This window comes from Diadema antillarum, unplaced genomic scaffold (assembly GCF_040938485.1).
Source record: "Diadema antillarum isolate AM-2024a unplaced genomic scaffold, OU_Dant_1.0 scf00000111, whole genome shotgun sequence".
NCBI lineage: Eukaryota > Metazoa > Echinodermata > Echinoidea > Diadematoida > Diadematidae > Diadema > Diadema antillarum.
In genome coordinates this window covers 1,817,925-1,835,894 of record NW_027271000.1, presented here as the reverse complement: position 1 = coordinate 1,835,894, position 17,970 = coordinate 1,817,925, and the positions used below count along the sequence as shown (strand labels likewise).

The following is a 17,970-nucleotide window of genomic DNA, read 5'->3' as shown; positions in this document are numbered from 1 at the left end:
AATACATTTTATGTCAATGGTAAAGTCAGAAACAAAATTGCTGGAAATGGAGGAGACTGCTCAAAAGTAGAGCTTGTATAATGAAGTCGCCTCATTAAAAAGAGCCAAAATATCATGTTATTCTGTGTATAAACCATGAGGAGCAAAGTATAAGTTACAATTGTTGAATCTGTTTCTGACCACAGTCATTTACATGCTATGAATGCATTCTTTGTTGGAACACATGGCCTTTTACATTGTATCAGAAAACGGAAATGTGGTAATCAAAGCAAGTGAAGGTCTTTCTATAGTGGATTTTTTCGTTGCCGTAGTCTACGTCCACAGGTGTTCTTAGGCAATTTAGGCCTAGTGAGTGAGCTAAAATATTTATCAAACTGTCTCAGTGTGATTTGAGTCCTTTCTGGCGGTGCACGCTTTCATTTCTTTGAATACTAAATGTGATATTGTTTAATTTAGCTTATCACAATAGATAATCTTTAAAACGATTCACTTACAATATTTAGGACGTGTAGTGATAGCAATGTCTCACATTACGAATAAAAAAGTTTTCAAGAGATAAAACTATTGGAAACAAGCAAAACATTATAGGGTGATGAGAGTGACCTTGGTTCAAATGTTTGAGAGCTCTTAACCATTATCGTCATCTCTTTTTAGCAGAATTAAATGCTTTCAACAACGAGGTGAATAACTCGAAAAGTGTGTGTGTGTGTGTGTGTGTGTGTGACAGAGAGAGAGAGAAAAATAGGCATGAAAAAGATGTGGACCGAATACTAACTTAACCAAATTTCTTTCAAAAATAAAAAATAAAAGACTTATTTGTTACAAGATCACGCCAGGCTGACGTGACTTTGAGGACGATCAAAGTACGACCTTTAAGCAAACAGGAAGATGTGTACATCAACAGGTAGTGCATGAGTTTGGTGCGTGACTGATCAAAGACCAACAGATACGTACGGTAAATCATAAGAACGCAGTGTTGTCACCATTGAAGGCACTTAGACGAGTACGGGGCGTAACGTTGGTGTCGTAATTTCACATCGCAGTCAGATAGGACCTGCTCTTCTCCGTGGATCAGTTAAATATGGATTTCTCTAACGCTGGAATATTTCCCACTGATGGGCGTTGGTGTCGTTCTATACCTCGAGGTGAAATTAAACGGAATTAACCAAAATGAACTTTGGGTAAGTTGAAGCGGGATGAATCTTAAGTTTGAATAATATTTTACATGGAATTGGATCACTCCAGAGACGTTTTTTGTCTTAATGACCCGTCCTATACACATTGGGAAATTTGATGATTTCTGACACACAAAAGGTGCATTTTAAGCGATTTTTCGTAACATTTCATGCAGAAAATGTTTGCAGTTAAGGAAGTTACCAAAGAAAGACTTGCGTCTGACTATCAGTGAAAACAATAATTGACACTCAGTCAATCTCATATACAACATGTGGATGCCAGAATACTGAAGGAGATAAATGGACGGGAGGGTGATGTTTGGTCCAAATTAGAAAGGAGTTGTATTTCAAAATTGCTTTTATAGTTTATCTCAGTTTTACTCTTACTTTCTTAATAAGGGGGTGCTTATTTAATCGTCGAATTCAAGTGAGCATCATGTTTTTTGTTTTTATCTTAAAAATGGCTGTTTGTACCATAATTAAATGGTGATGCACGCCTTGAAGTAATAAAGAAACCAGTTTGAATATACATAAACACACTTTCAGCAGGCGTTGGAATCTGAACTTCTGTAACACAGCGGTAGATGATTAAAGCACTTCTACTTGTCCAAGGACGTAAGGCATACTGTAAGGACACATTAATGCACATGGACACAATATATACATGTATATAACATTAAATTAATAAATTAATAAGTGATTAATTACTAAAATGTAATGCCTAATTACAGGAGTGCGGAAAATCATAGAATTTGACACGTATACAGGAAAGCCTGCAAAAGCGTGTAGATGTGTAAGGTCCAATATGGTCCCTTCTTCTGGACTAGGAAAACATTTAGAACTGCTGATATTAAAATGTACACATACACAGTACACATAGGCCTATACACAACCAAAATTATAAGCCATCGGTTGTAAGGAGAAGTACTGTTATGGAAGTGCGACACCTACTCACTAAAAAAACGCCGCAATAAGAGAGAGAGAGAGAGAGAGAGAGAGAGAGAATTGGGAGGGGTTAAACTCTGGGGTAGGTAAACATTGCTTTCGAATGATAGCTTACACAGTCGTGTTACATGTGCATCTTTTACAAAGCAAGACAAGATACCTTGATACTCCTAAAAAGCGTGGTAATGTCAGGTTTTCACTGCTGTACCTACTCTGCAAAGAACAACAACAATCACCCTCCCCTTCCAAAAGCAAAACAAAAAAAAACAAAACAAGCAAAAACAAATAAAAACATAACAAACCTACCATCCTAAGCGAAATCACGGAACAAGAAAATTAAGATGTTTCTGCCAAAATGTGTAACTTTCGCTCTGTCCGATACATCTCCTACACCATCATGACCATCGTACACAGAGTACATGTATTATTATAATACTGGATAATCGTTATTGCTGGACAGTCCTTTATTAGGAGCTTTTCTGATTTTGAACACATGACGTCACAAACACAGGCATATAAACGGGGAGTGGATGAAACAAAGGGAGATCATAAGGTTAATACTTGTCTTGCGTCTTTGTACTTCAAATCTTTTATATTTCCTAACTTTGAAAGGGAGGCCCTAAATTCAAACTCCGCAGCTGAGAGTAAACCCCCGTGGAGAAGACAGTTTCACCCATCAGTGCTCGTGATGTTTCTTTTGACTCACGCGTCAGAATTGTTACCTGCACGGCCTGCATGCCAATGCTATAGGGTGATAGTGGGCACACATGGCTGTTTGAAGAGCAGTGCTACTATTGTTTATGACCATTATTTGTTTTATTGTTATCATTATCAGGCATCATCATCATCATTTCATTATCATGATTGTCACTATTACTATCATCACTAATTTCATTATCAAAAAGGTGTTGACAGATTTCATTACTGGTTAATGGGAACGCTAGTCTTATTTTCAAGAAGGGAAAATTTTTCTTTCTCCTTAGTCATTGTTAAATAGTTACATGTAATTGACATCAAGCAACACAGCATATAAACTTTGTTAAGCAGAGTGAGTCATGTTACATGACCTTACTTTCTGTTCTTCTCGGTTCATTTTTGCAAAACATCTCTGTCTCGCTTTTGCTGAAAATACGGATATCTGAACATAGAATGGCGGAATTTCGGTCTGGAAAAAAAAAGTTATCCAGGTTCATTCATTCATCAATCCTTTATTCCCATTACACGACATGGCAACATGTACAAAATTCAAAATACAATGGTCTTGCCACATTTGAACGGAGGGATCATAAAGCACGCACGACGAGGCTTGTTTGAAATGATTCCATACAAACTCTCAAAGGCGACCAACATGATAGATAATTGAGATGTTTTCTGTTTCATCTCTTGCTCAACATTTTATCAAGAAATTATGACCACTGTCCTATCTTTCAGTTAACCTTGTATGACATTGGTAACCAGAGACCGTGACAAACTGTTCACGTGGTGCAAGTGCAGTCACCCACGGGTGAATATTGTATAGAGTCACTTCTAGCCAATCAGCGTTGAGCAAATAGACTGCTGTCGTTGGTGTCGTAACTCCACTTGGTCCGCTGAGTACACTGAGCCTATAATGATTATTATACCCATCTCAACGTGCAGTGTCACACCTTGCGATCTCACTGGGAAACCTTTCTGTGACAGGAGATTTGAACAGTGCATGTGAACAACGATAATGGGCACTAATGAAGAGTTTGTTCGCCAAAACCGATAAGTCCGTTTTTGAAGATTTTGAAGTACGGTCTCTGTCATAAAGTACAAAGTAATACCTTTTAAATGGTATATTGGTCACTACATATAAAGGTACATTTTTGAAGTTATGGTCAAAAGAAGCAAAAATATTCTTATTATTCTCTTTATTTTTCTTGACCTTTAATCGCAAATATCTGCATTTGGCAAATATGGACTTATCGGTTTTTGCGAACAAAGTCTTCAATCGACACTCAAAGCGCACAATGGCTTGAATCATAAAGGAAAATCGAATAAACAAGCAAGCTTTGAGTTGAGAAAGTTGAGGAAGTTATGTGACTTGTTTTCATGAAACAGCCATGTTTTAGCTACCACAGAATTTAGGCCCTATATGCATGTGCAGATCATGACAATTTTCAGATTTTAGTCGATAGTTAGAACGCACCCTACCTTACACGTCACCACTGTCAGGTTTGTTCAAGTTACACTTATAGTCATTTACCGAAGTAATTTAAATGCTTAAAAACATTTGAATGCTTAAAAAACAATTGGAATATAGTACATAAAGTGAGGCAAAGATCACCTCATTTAATTTTTATGTTTAAAGGTAACCATTATCACTCATTATCACTAAAATCTTTGCGAATTGGTATGTAGCAAAGAAAGATCAAAAGATTCGATATCCTGTCCAGCACTTCAGAATTCGGAGATTTACTAAACTTACTAATCGACAACTTACTAAAATTACTAAACTTCAAATGTGTATTTTAGATATTAAGAAATGGATGGTAGCAAATAAGTTGAAACTGAATGATTCGAAGACTGAGTTTTTTGTTGCAGCTTCAGCCCACAATCTGCGCGGTCTTTCAAACATTCAGCTCAATGTTGGTTGCACACTAATTAGCCCCTCAGGAACAATAAGAAATCTTGGTGTTATTTTTGATAGTCGAATGTCAATGTCTCAACATATTTCTCAAATTTGTAGTACTGTTATGTTTTATTCAAGAAATATTGCTAGAATTAGGAGATTTATTGATCAATCTGCATGTCATAACGCAGTGCGTTCTTTAGTTTTATCCCGTATAGATTATTGTAGCGGGCTTCTCTCTTCCATTCCTTCAACTCAACTGGATCGTGTGCAGCGACTTCAAAATTGGGCAGCCCGATTAGTGTTTCAGGTTTCTAGGGACTACCCATCTCAGCTACTTCTGAAGTCTTTGCACTGGCTTCCTTTGAAGCAACGGATAATTTTCAAATTAGTTTTGTTTGTTTATAAGATCCTCAATGATCAAGCTCCGAAATATTTAGACGCCAGTTTGACTTTATATACACCTAATAGAAATTTGAGGTCATCTAGTGATCCGCTTCGTCTCACATACTCTGTTACTCGCACCTTAGCCGGTGATGGGACATTTACTGTGTCTGCTTCAAAGCACTGGAACAATTTACCACTTACCGTTAGACAGTCTCCATCAGTCAGTGTGTTCAAAAAAGCCTTGAAAACACATCTTTTCAGTAGCAACTAGTTCGTAGGTAATTGTAACATTTATCCAATTACACATACTGTCGTACATGTTTTGAATTGATTGTAAGCGCTTTGGGCCTTGTGGGAAAAGCGCGCTATAAATAATAGTAATAGTAATAGTAATAATAATAATAATAATAATAATAATAATAATAATAATAATAACAATTTTCATGAAAAAAAGTAACCTGCAGATGAATGACTCTTAATTGCTTATTTCTTGCTTTGAGAGAAATGAAAATTATTTATAAGACTTTAAACGAGTCCATCATGGTATGACAATTAGTCCAGGAAAATTCTATGTCATGTCTATAGTATAAGATCTTTGTTTAAAAAGAGTTATATTCGTGAATTTTGCGAATATCTTTGGGTATTTCTACCCAAACTTTCACATTTTCAGGTTATGTAGGTCTGCTCCACCAACCACTGATTGATTTATTTCTTAGAATACGACTTTTTATTCCAGCAATACATGAAAAATTTAATTGCAAAAAGAGTTAAACCAATCCTTGTTAATTTGAGATATTTGCGATTGAAACTATGTCAAAAAACAAAGAAAATGATAAGAAACTATGGGATGGCAAGAATATTCCTTGTTGATGTGACAACTGAGGTATCATTGGAAAGGTTTTATTTTGCTACGAATCGACTCATGTCAAATTTTAGCATAATATATTGGGGCTTCACTTGACAAATGCTTAATTTGCCCACCTATACGAGTAATGATAGAAATGTTTTGCAACCTGTATAATTGTAAACTTGAAGAATTCGATAGTTCTCTATCTTTCGATAGCTATAGGGCAAAGATACTCATATTCTCATACTGCATCTATATTTTAAGACTTTAAACGAGTCCATCATGGTATGACAATTCGTTCAGGAAAATTCTATGTCATGTCTTTTGGGAGGGATGTTGAGTTTTAAAATGAGAAGAATATATTTTTGATCATCCTTGGGCAATGTGCTGCCATGGTTTCACAATGATACATATTTTGTTTGTTTGTTTGTTTGTTTGTTTGTTTGTTTGTTTGTGTGGGTTTTTCTTTTTTTTTTTTTTGGGGGGGGGTGGAAAGAATATCAAATCACCAGTTTTGCTGGATGAGCTAACACCATCAGGTCAGGGTAGGGCATCGGTTATATTCAGTTATAATTTTAGTCATATTTGTGTTTGAATTCAGAGCATTTTTGTGTAATAATGTATTATATGATAATGTTTGTATCTGTTTTACATTGATATAGCTGATTCTGGGTGCATGCACTGGTCGGGGAGGAAGGTCTCGAGCCTTGGTGATTAAGTTTGCCTTTTCCTCCCCTGGCAACCAGCAGCATGCACCTGGAACCACCACAATTTTTATATCATGTAATACGATTCTCTGTTTGTATTTTATGTCAGCTTGTATTGTATATTGAATTGCCGAATAAATAATAATAACAATAATAATATTTTCGGGATCAGCTAAATAGTTATTACGTAACCGGTGCTAGTAACATCAGTCTCAGGACAAATCAATGTTTGAAAATATGAGCCCAAAACAAAACAACCACATTTCATTGATAATGGTTAATGATTTTGTGGTTTCCATATGTGGTCGATATATATGCATTCACACCGATTCCATGCGATTCTAAAGAAACATTATCTACATCATTTTTATTTAGTTCTATATCTTTTCTGGCTTTCCCCACCAAAACTTCTTGTTAGTAAACTCTCTCATCACACTGTTTAGTCCATGCTGCATGAAATGAAATTAATTACACGTCTTGAATTTATCAAATTTGATTGATTATCACCATTGAAACAGGTCATCTTCCACTTGATGAAACCTTCGACTAGTGGTCAGGAGCGGTCAGGAGTCGTTAGCTCATCATGGCCGGAATACGATTTACCATGGTAGGTGATGATTTCCTCAATAATGCGGGTAAATGTTGTTGAAATGTTTGAATATGTATATATGCATGTAAATATATGATATCTTTTCATTTTTGAAGCGCCATGAGCACTGAAAAGTGGACCTGTGCGCTATACAAGTAGCCACTATTATTATTATTATTATCATTATTATTATTATTATTATTAAATGTTCACCTTTTTTTCCCTGTTATGACTTAGGCCTATGCCCTCACTGTAGAGTTCATTGTCGGATGGTGCGATGCTGTTTACAGAAACGTGTACCAAAGAGATGAATTCATATTACTGTAATAAAATCTGCTAGTCTAATCTGAGCGTACTATAATGTCTGAAAGGAAAGATAATCAGCTTCTTATTTTGCTTCGCGATATTAACCCATTGAGGACGGACTGATTTTGCTCCAACACGCATTTCCCATAGACACCTGTTCAAGCATACTCCGGACTCGTCTTCAGCGGGTAGAATGTGATAAAAAACGACCTTCATGGTGAACCTCGAAAGAACGGTTTTTGTCACTCATGTATATAATTCTCCTTTCCACCTACACGGTGTGGGATATATCATTTCGAGTTTGTCGCAAGTATAACCAAGATAACTCCGCATATAAAATAAATGCCGAGCATAGATATTATGTTAAAAAAAGTTAAAAGGAAAGGAAGTTGACTGATTTTAGCAATTTAGAGAGATATTATGTTGTGTATTCACTCTGACTTATTTGCTTACGAATAAGACCAAAAGGGTAGCAGGAGATGATGGCGTAATTCGATGTAATTTTATGTGAAATGTATAGAATAGGGGCCATATTTAATGACTCACCCAAATTGCCCAAGACTATATAAGGAGACATAAAAACAACATCGATTTGCGTGTAGCTAAGACTGTACGAGAATATAATCCTTTCTGAGATAAACTGTCTTTATTGCAATCCTCTCAGTTCAACCTACTCTGACGCATCATATCACGAGATTTTATCTTGCATTCAAAGTTATAAAGTTTAAAGCAATGGTAGAAAGCTTGTTCTTACAGGTAACGAAAGTACACTTCAGCCGCATTCAAGATCCTGTGATTATTTCATTGATAAAGCTCACTGTCATGATGACATCATTAATTTTTCATACGTCGAGTTGAATAAAGAAAGACACGACACATTCATATTTTCTTTTGAAAATCAAATTAAAACGCAATAATAGAACATTGTACATAACATTGCATATTTTCTGCTAATGTGTAACATTCCATGTGATAATGTCTTTGTGCTTACAGGAAGCTCTTTTTAGGTGCTAAAATATGTTGTTTAATTTTTCTTCAACTCATCAGCGTCAACAAAATATTGTTCATCGGAACACAGGGGTGTTTCATCAACGTTTGTCAGCGCTAACAACTTGAATCACCATAGTAACAGTCAGTGACCAGAGCATCTCAGCTAATCAGTTGTCAGCGCTGACAGACGTTGATGTAACACCCCCCCCCCCCCCCCCCCCCCCGAACACCCTAGCTCTGGCACTGAAAACGTAATAGCGGTTGCCATGGTTAGGGATGCGCGCCATTCATGAAAGACATCCGTGCGCTAATAATACACCATGTGCGCCTTTTAATTCCAGACCTATGAGCGCACATTGCACTGCGCGCTCAAACACCTAGCAACGATACAGCGCATATTTGTTTATTCCGCAAATGTTGTATACTATAGAATGTGATCATTCTCCACACCATCGTCACTCGCAGAAATGTATCCAAACATCAAACTACCGCGAGGAACATAGCACCACGTCGTGTCATGCACAAGAACATCAAGACGAGCAGCATTGTAACATCTCCACCTTTTTGCTGACGCTAAGAAACCGGAAAAACAAGCATGGCATCAAAGAACTTCGACGTAGTCAGTTTCGGCAAGGATCTCCTCGCCGGAGGGGTATCGGCGGCTGTTTCTAAGACTGCTGTAGCCCCCATTGAAAGAGTCAAACTCTTGCTGCAGGTAGGCCAAAATGCTCCTTTTGTTGTATTGTAGCTCTTTGTTGAAAGATGAAGGAAAGCAATTATACGCACAAATAGTTATTCATGACGCAAAATTTGTATATTCTGTAACCTCCCCCAATAATTTGATATACGGATGCGCTGCTGGTTTATAATGTTTGCTGTTATTTGTCTAGACCGTTTACATGAGCTGATTATTTGAACTGGTTGTCGATTTTGACTCCCAAATCTTTTCATGGTGGAAGATGAGATAGACGGAGCTTGAGATCTTAAACGGTAATCATATGAGAGACGACTTTCCACTTATCTTTGTTGAATACAATGTTGTATTGTTTAGACAATCATTTCCTAGGCCATTGTCCTCGTCAAGTGCTTGCTTATGACGATGGTCTCCGGAATTTCTGTACATCAAGAATTGCCTAATTTGTCTTTGAGCAAGAGATATATATACTGTAACTTATATTGAATAAAATGTATGCACCAAATTGTTTATTTACATTTTGAATTGTGGACGGTCAGGGGAAAAAGTTGAATATTTGAAATAGATCTAGTCATTTATTCGTTTTAACTGTCGGGTTCTATTCAATTCAATTCAATTCAATTCAATTCAATTCGATTCAATTCAATTTGTTCGTTCAATTGACTAGAGATGTATTTCATTTGTGTATGAAAAAGAAATTCAGAAGTAAAATCAGTTAACTCGACTAACACTCTAACAAGTCAAGAGGAAGCAGGGCCCTGTTGCATAAAACCCTTACCGCTGGACTTACCGCTCCTTTCTAGCGGTAAGTCTTCAAATCAGCGGTAAATCTTATAATCCTTGATGCTGATTGGCTGTGATGCCTAATTTTGACGGTAGTTACCATTGAAATTCAATGGTAAGTTTTATGCAACGGGTCCCAGGTCTCAAGAAAGAGATTAAACACAGAACATATCTTATCCGGTTCATTGAAAAAAAAAAAAAAACATAGAACCTAGACCTCTGTTATGCATGTGTGAGGAATAGGGATCTAAAAAAAAAAAAATCATACACAATACACAATTATTGTACAAGACAGGAGGCCTGCTGCTTTATATCATTTCACATCAGTCAGAACCCAACTCAGAAATGATACTGTCGCATTGGCAGGCCCAAAATACTGGAACTCTCTGCAATCCTCTTTTAGACAGGCCATTAGCCTATCTGGATTTAAACGTAAGATGAAATCTTATCTTCTTGACAGATACAATGAATCCTGATGTTTTTAGGTTGTTTTTTTTTTGTATTACTGAACTTCAGATGAAATAACTTGCATAGTTATAAATATACTTTTCTGTGCATAATGTGAGTCTGTTTTATGAATACACTGTAGCAATTGGGACCTTTTCATATTGTTGTTTACTGAGGTCATACTGTACAAAAGATTTGTGTGACATACAACTTGTGTCAAATATTTTGACCTTGCTTCCGTGTATTGAAATTTGAACCTGTATATTTCTTTTATTTTTTATTTTTTACACTCTGAAATTTGTCAGAGGGAATACATACATGTTTTTCCACTGTTGATAAAGTTCCATAAATTGTAATCTTTAAATAGGGCTGAGTGTTATATTCACATCTTTATGAATAATTAGATATAGGCTTTTTGATATAATCTGCTTTATTGGTTTTACTTTTTTTTTCATTGATTAATGCTGAGCTACATCTTAGTTAAGCACTGGATATCTTGTAAGTCATTGCCTTTATTTCACCCTCTTTACTCTTGTCCCTGTAACTGTGTGTCCAAGTCCAAGTTATTTTTTTTCTTCCCATTATTCAATCCCTTATTCTGTTTAAATACATTTTTTTCTTTTAACATCCGTTAGTGTGCTTTCTCCCCCTCCCCCACAATTATCATTTCATTTTCGCATATTGTATGTATATATTGTACATAGTTTTCAGGCTGAATTTTCCAGTCTTGTGTATCTGGTGGTTTTTTTGTTTTTTGTTTTGTATCTGTAAATAGGAGTTTCTGCAATTTACAAGCTTTGCTTCTCAGCAGGACTCCTATCTTTTCCACCTCATGTACTAATATATGTTAACTCTTTTTAGCTATCTGTCATGTTTGTGTAATCATTGATTTCTTGTCTTTACCCAATACCGACGTATTACAATTTCTGTAATTTGTTTTCTTGGTGGGATTGAGCAAATAAATTGAATTGAATTGAATTGAATTGAATTGAATTGAATAGTTTATACCAGCAGCTCTTTGGTTACTCTTTTGCTCCGTTATTGTTGTTGCTGCTGCTGTGGTTGATATGTGTCTTACTGATACGTGTCTTAGTCCCAATGTTATCATCCCCTTTCTAATACTAATAGGTGCAAGCCGTATCCAAGCAGATCACGGCCGATCAGCAATACAAGGGCATCGTAGACTGTTTCGTGCGCGTTTCCAAGGAGCAGGGTGTTGTCTCCCTCTGGCGTGGGAACTTGGCCAACGTCATTCGGTACTTCCCCACGCAAGCTCTAAACTTCGCCTTCAAGGATAAGTACAAGCAGCTCTTCCTCAGCGGCGTCAACAAGAACGAGCAATTTTGGCGGTACTTTGCTGGAAATCTGGCGTCTGGCGGAGCAGCCGGCGCTACGTCTCTCTGTTTCGTCTACCCGCTGGATTTCGCTCGTACCCGCCTGGCCGCTGACATCGGAAAGTCTGGAGCGAGGGAGTTCAATGGTCTCGGCGACTGCATTAAGAAGATCTTCAAGTAAGAAACTAGCTCGAGCAGTTATCCCATTTTATTGTCTTGGTAATTTACGAGGTATCGCAAATGATCTATCTTTCATATCCAAAATAAGCAATATCTAAACCAGAGCAAAAAATGTTTCTGTGGATTCACTCTATTACAAAAAAATTGGGAACGGGAAATCTGCCAGTTGTGACGGATTTATTGATTCAAATTTAATTATTCAAATTCAAATTTATTTCACATGCTAAAAAGAAAACATCACGTTCACAATAAAACACAAAAGAAAAGTATATACAAACATAGCACGTGAGGGATCAGTAAAGGCCGTATGAAGCCTATCGAGGCCGATTCCCTTACAAACAATAAATAGGACGCAATTTCCATCAAATATATATTAACGAACAAAAACAACAAAGAAACATCACAACAATAAAAAAGGAGAAAAAGTGGCAAAATTATTACAATAATTCCTCAATTGCATTTTGGATTAAAAACATTTAGTATTTACGTTTAAAAGATGACAGTGTTAGACTCTCTTTAATAAAAGTTGGGAACTCATTCCAGCATTTTGCTGGATCTGGGGTCCTTTTTATTTGACAATCAAATGAAGTATAGTTCAATCAAAAGGGTATAGGCCTACACAGCTATAGTCGCTAGAAATTGTTGTGTGTGACCTGTGCGAACATTGAAGTAGACGCTCTGTCACATGACTATTTACAACTCCTATACCTGCCCCCCCCCCCTTCATACTCTGCCCCCGCCCCAACTAGACATAAAAAGATAATAATTATATAAGCATGTCTTGCTTTATGCAAAATGTAGGAATCGAACTCCTTTGCTTTCCGTAGAGGTGTTATGACACAATGACGTCACTGTTTCCATCTCAACTTGGCGATGTGATTGGCGACCCTACAGCCCAATGCAAACTGTGTGTGATCGAATCGAAGTCATGTCACAAAAGCATACTTGAATGAAGTTTGTTGTAGTCACTACGTTGACATAATCTTGTCCTCAGAGTTGCTGTAATCATTCATCTCAGTGATGTTTATATACTTTGCAAAATTAACTAAATTTGTCTTTGTTCCGTTTATCTACCGCTTACAACGCTTCTTCTGGGCAATAGAAACTCTACTTCTCTTTTAAAGGACAAGTTCAATTCACCTTCGTAGACATGCGGATTGAGTGAATGCAGCAATATTAGTAGAACACATCAGTGACGGTTTGAGGAAAATTGGACATTCCGTTCAAAAGTTACAAATTTTTAAAGTTTCTTCTCAGTCACTGCTGGATGAGAAGACTACTACAGTGTGTGATGTCACATGTGGTGAAAGATATAAAGAAAACATAAATAAATTCAACATATTTTCACTTTTCTCGCGTGATAAAAGATCACTTGATTGCCTCTTTCAGAAGGCAGGGGGAATAATATCCTTAATATACGTCACATACAACAGCCAAGCTGAGGAGATGTGCACTTTTTCAAAAAAAAACACAAAATTTTGTGAAATTCTCTTTACGTATCTTCCTTCTATCTTTCTACGCATGTGACATGTGACATCCCGTGATTGCCGTAGTAGTCCTCTCATCCAGCAGTGACTGCGCAGAAACTTCAAAGATTTATAACTTTTGAGCGGACTGTCTGATTCCCCCCAAACTTTCATTGACGTGTTCTACTAATATTGCTGCAGTCGCTCAATCCACATGTATAATTATGAAGGTGGACTTGTTCTTTAAGTGAAGTAAGTTCGATGTCGTGAGTAGGCCTAGAGGACATCGTCCGCTATAAAACAACCACATCCTTATAGCTACGATCTACGCTATAACTTGTCTCGCATTGACAGGGCTGACGGGATCTCAGGCCTGTACCGTGGATTCGGCGTGTCCGTCCAGGGTATCATCATCTACCGTGCTGCTTACTTCGGCACCTACGACACGTGCAAGGGGATGGTCCCCAAAGACTACCATAACTTCTTCCTCTCCTGGATGATCGCACAAGCGGTCACTACGATGTCCGGCGTTGTGTCCTATCCATTTGACACGGTGAGTTCAGCTGCGAGCTCCTTAAAGGGGATGGCTAGTAACTGATCAGTGAGAATCAGTGGGAATGTTGGGGGTGATTGTTCCAATCCTTGTGGGATTCATTTAAGAGTACATTATATATCTATTGTTGTGTGAAAATTATTTGCTTCAGAAATGGTCTCATACTCAAGTAATGGGCCGTTTAATGTTTCCCGATCGCCCGTCACTGTACAGGCATGCTAACCTGGAAACATTAAACTGCACGTTACTTGAATATGAGACCATTCTGAAGCAAATAATTGTCACACAACAATAGATATAAATGTACTCTTAAATGAATCCCACAAGGATTGGAACAATCATCCCCCAGCATTCCCACTAATTCCCACTGATCAGTTACTAGCCATCCCCTTTTAAGGGATCATATTTTTGGTTGAGACCTAACTTCAGGTTTTAACTTTTTTGTGAGATAATGAGAAACCTCTCATGAAATGTGATAGAGCATGTAATTCCAAGAGGAATTCAACGTTAATTTGATGAAAATTGATTTTGGAATGGCCGAGATATCTTAACAGAACAACAATAAAAGATGGGACCCACCTTTTATTTCGATCGCTTTGTTCAACTTTGTTTTTCCTCCTCCATTCCAACACCGATTTTGACTAGCTCTTAATAGAATGGTGATGCTTTGTATTATTTCATGAGTGCTTGGTATCTCACAAAAAGTTAAAAGCCCAGTCCTCATATCCACCAATACTATACTATCTCTTTAAAGGTCATCATAAGGAAACCACTCATGGCGTATGGGCCGTACGGGACGTATGATTTGTCATGTGCATTTACACTAACTGTTGTAATTGTATACGGCGAATTACACATACTGTCATTTAACAACCTGAAAATATTATGTCAATGATTAAATTTTGAAATATTTTTGTTAGAGCGGTATCCAGTGCTGCTTCAAGGTATAGCATCCCCAAACCTTCAACGTGTGATTTGTCGTGTGCAATACTACACTAACTGTTGCAATTGTATGAACTATATTTGCTTATATTACACATACGGTCATTTAACCTGGAAATATGCCAATGATTAAATGACCATTCTGAACATTTTGAAATATTTTTGTTAGAGCGGTGTCCAGTTTTGCTTCAAGGTATAGCATCCCCCAAACCTTCTTGTGCATATATAGTTAAAAGCCTACAAAAATATACATGTTCTATAAAATGAAATTAACGCCGGAAGAATGAAAGGTGTAGAGTTGTGAACAGACAAATTATGAAAGTGATCTTACAATCTACACAGAACATTAAAAGGAAGGCAATAATATGTGTAATGACTTTGTGCATCATTTCCTCTTTTTGGTAGAAATTCAGTACTTAGTAAGTAGTGCATGGAGGGAGAGCGCGTAATCCTCCGTTAGATCTGTACTATATGGATTTTCATTTAAGCTCGTTCAGTGTTATCGACATCAGTTATTTTCTGTCATTGGTCATTCTTTATAATCCAAGATTGTAGTGCTGTAAATATAATTATCTGCTGAGCATATACTGAAAATCTCATCCAAGCTATGACAATAATCTGACTATCCAAAAGTGAGAGAACCAATAGGTTGCACTGGCATGATGCTAATTAGTGAATGCTTAATGTTGTCTGTTTCCTTGTGAACTTGACTCTCATCTATGTCATGACGTCATGCTCACTTATCTTGTCTTTGTCTTCGCATCCTTGTCGACGTCGTGGTCCTCTCCGCTCAGGTTCGACGTCGAATGATGATGCAGAGTGGTAGGAAGGAGGTCATCTACAAGAACACTCTGGACTGCTGGAGGAAGATCGCCCAGCAGGAAGGAGCCAACGCGTTCTTCAAGGGGGCGCTCTCTAACATCTTACGTGGTACTGGGGGCGCTCTTGTACTCGTCCTTTACGATGAAATCAAGAAACGTATCTAGACTGGACTGAACCGTTTGAAACAGTTTCTTTTTCTTTATTTGTTATTTTTTATCATTATCTTTTTTTTTTTTTTGGGGGGGGGGATAATATTCATTTTTGTGCCTGTATTGTTTTCCAATTTCTAGTTGGTGTGGTCAGGCATAGTCTTGTCATAACCAGTGTCAGCCCTTGCTTTTTTTTCTTAGATTTGATTTATCATTTTATGTTTTATTTCATGTAGGTTACTTTGGGTCATGGCGGGGGGGGGGGGGGGGGGGGGGGAGGGGCAATTAAATTTCAGGCTATCATGAAGATGTAACGGGATAACAAATATTCAGTATTTTTTTTCATTTATTTATTTATTTATTAGCCTATGGCAAGAAAAAGTGAAGAAAGAAATAAAGTTACTTTTTTGTAACGCAAAACAGTTTACATCATTTGTCTTTGTAAAGAGTATACGTAACAATTGCGAACATGACGAACTGTCACATAAGGACTTACTAAGAGGTTACATGTGAGTGACTTGATATTGTCACAGTTCACATTCCCTGTCAGCTAACATGATATACACTAATAACATCAACTGTAACAATCGACAATAGGCCAGCCCAGAATGCCATCCACCGTGGACCCTTGGGAACATTATAGTCACGATTCCAACTGACTAATTCATGTCTCTGTTAACACACAATCACAAACGAATCGATTCGATTTTTATTGTCCATTTCTGGAAATTTGATTTGTTTGCATGCACATATTTTGCATCGGTACAAACATTGAATGCATAGAGCCTACATACAAAGCACACGTATAACATCGACATGATAGACATACAAGAGAATGGTAATACAGCAATACAATAACAATATAGATATCAGAGATTCATGACATTAAGGGAAATGTCAATCCATATATCCCGTGTGAGTCAACATCGTGTGGTGTGTGTGTGCGTGTGTGTAAGCAGGTGTGTAATTATTGCATGAAGTCTAACTTTACAAGTGTTTTCAACCATAATTATAAACAAATATATTTTTATGCCTAAATGAAAAATCTGGAAGGTGTACTTGCTGTATCTTATGAATATATATATATATATATATATATATATATATGTGTGTGTGTGTGTGTGTGTGTGTGTGTGTGTGTGTGTGAATATACAAAAAGATAGATCTATATCTATTAGAAAAAATATTTATTATTAATGTTATCTATTTCAACATATTTTGACAGGATAACAAGGTCAGCAGGTGAGTGCCTTTTACATCAAGGGCCTGTACATGTACAATCCAAATATATTCATTTCATTTCATTTCATTTTTTTTTTTCGTTTCTGCATGGTACAAATAATCAAATATGATCACTTTCAGAAATATACACATGGTTCATAATAATTCATGGCTGATCCTGCACATGAAAGGTAAGCAAATCATTGTAACAGAGAACGGGGACATAATAAAAGAAAAAAAAATCAAAGTACCATACCTTGCAATGCCGGGATAACCCCAGTAAGCCGAGCTTGGGGCCTCATTGAATGCACAAAGAAATAAACAGTTTTACCCAACTATCGACTCACTTAACTACAACAAAACAAATATTTCAAGCAATAGAACGTACATGGGCATGAACACAGGTGATGCTAAGAAAGAAAAAAACAAAGAAGAAAGGGATAGCGATAATGAAAGATGGTGAGAAAGAACAGGAAGAGAAAGAAAATAAAATACAAAGATTCCTGCTTTACTGCCTGTACAATGATACACTGTACAAATACAACACTATTGAAGGTGCATTCACCCTGTTGCCAGGTAACGGCTGGGTGAAGCAACGTACGGACCAGTTACTTACATCTGTACATGAAAATAGAGAACACATTGCATAGCATGCCCACGACAAAAGGCAGAGTATCACATAGGATGAAGGTGCTTCAAGTAGCAAAATAATTCATGTTCGGGATATGTAAATTAGGTCACTGATATTTGGAAACTAGCATAATATTATGTGAATATAAAATCATATTACATGAATATAGTTATGAAAATACTACAAACAAACAATCAAAGTTAAAAGGA

At 36.9% G+C, this 17,970-nt stretch overlaps 1 protein-coding gene across 2 annotated transcripts; it reads left to right on the top strand.

Moving 5' to 3' along the window:
- Positions 1-1,012: 1,012 nt before the first annotated feature.
- Positions 1,013-15,940, top strand: LOC139719534 (ADP,ATP carrier protein-like). 2 transcript variants are annotated; one of them, XM_071630947.1, is made up of 6 exons: positions 1,013-1,181; positions 7,173-7,289; positions 9,005-9,254; positions 11,592-11,974; positions 13,798-13,996; positions 15,733-15,940. In XM_071630947.1, exons 3-6 carry the CDS (start codon positions 9,135-9,137, stop codon positions 15,922-15,924), a joined length of 894 nt encoding a protein of 297 aa, XP_071487048.1. In that variant the 5' UTR covers positions 1,013-1,181; positions 7,173-7,289; positions 9,005-9,134; the 3' UTR covers positions 15,925-15,940. The 2 variants fall into 2 exon arrangements, with proteins under 2 accessions (XP_071487048.1, XP_071487049.1); XM_071630948.1 differs by lacking the exon at positions 1,013-1,181 and having other exon boundaries at positions 7,068-7,289.
- The last annotated feature ends 2,030 nt before the right edge of the window (positions 15,941-17,970 follow it).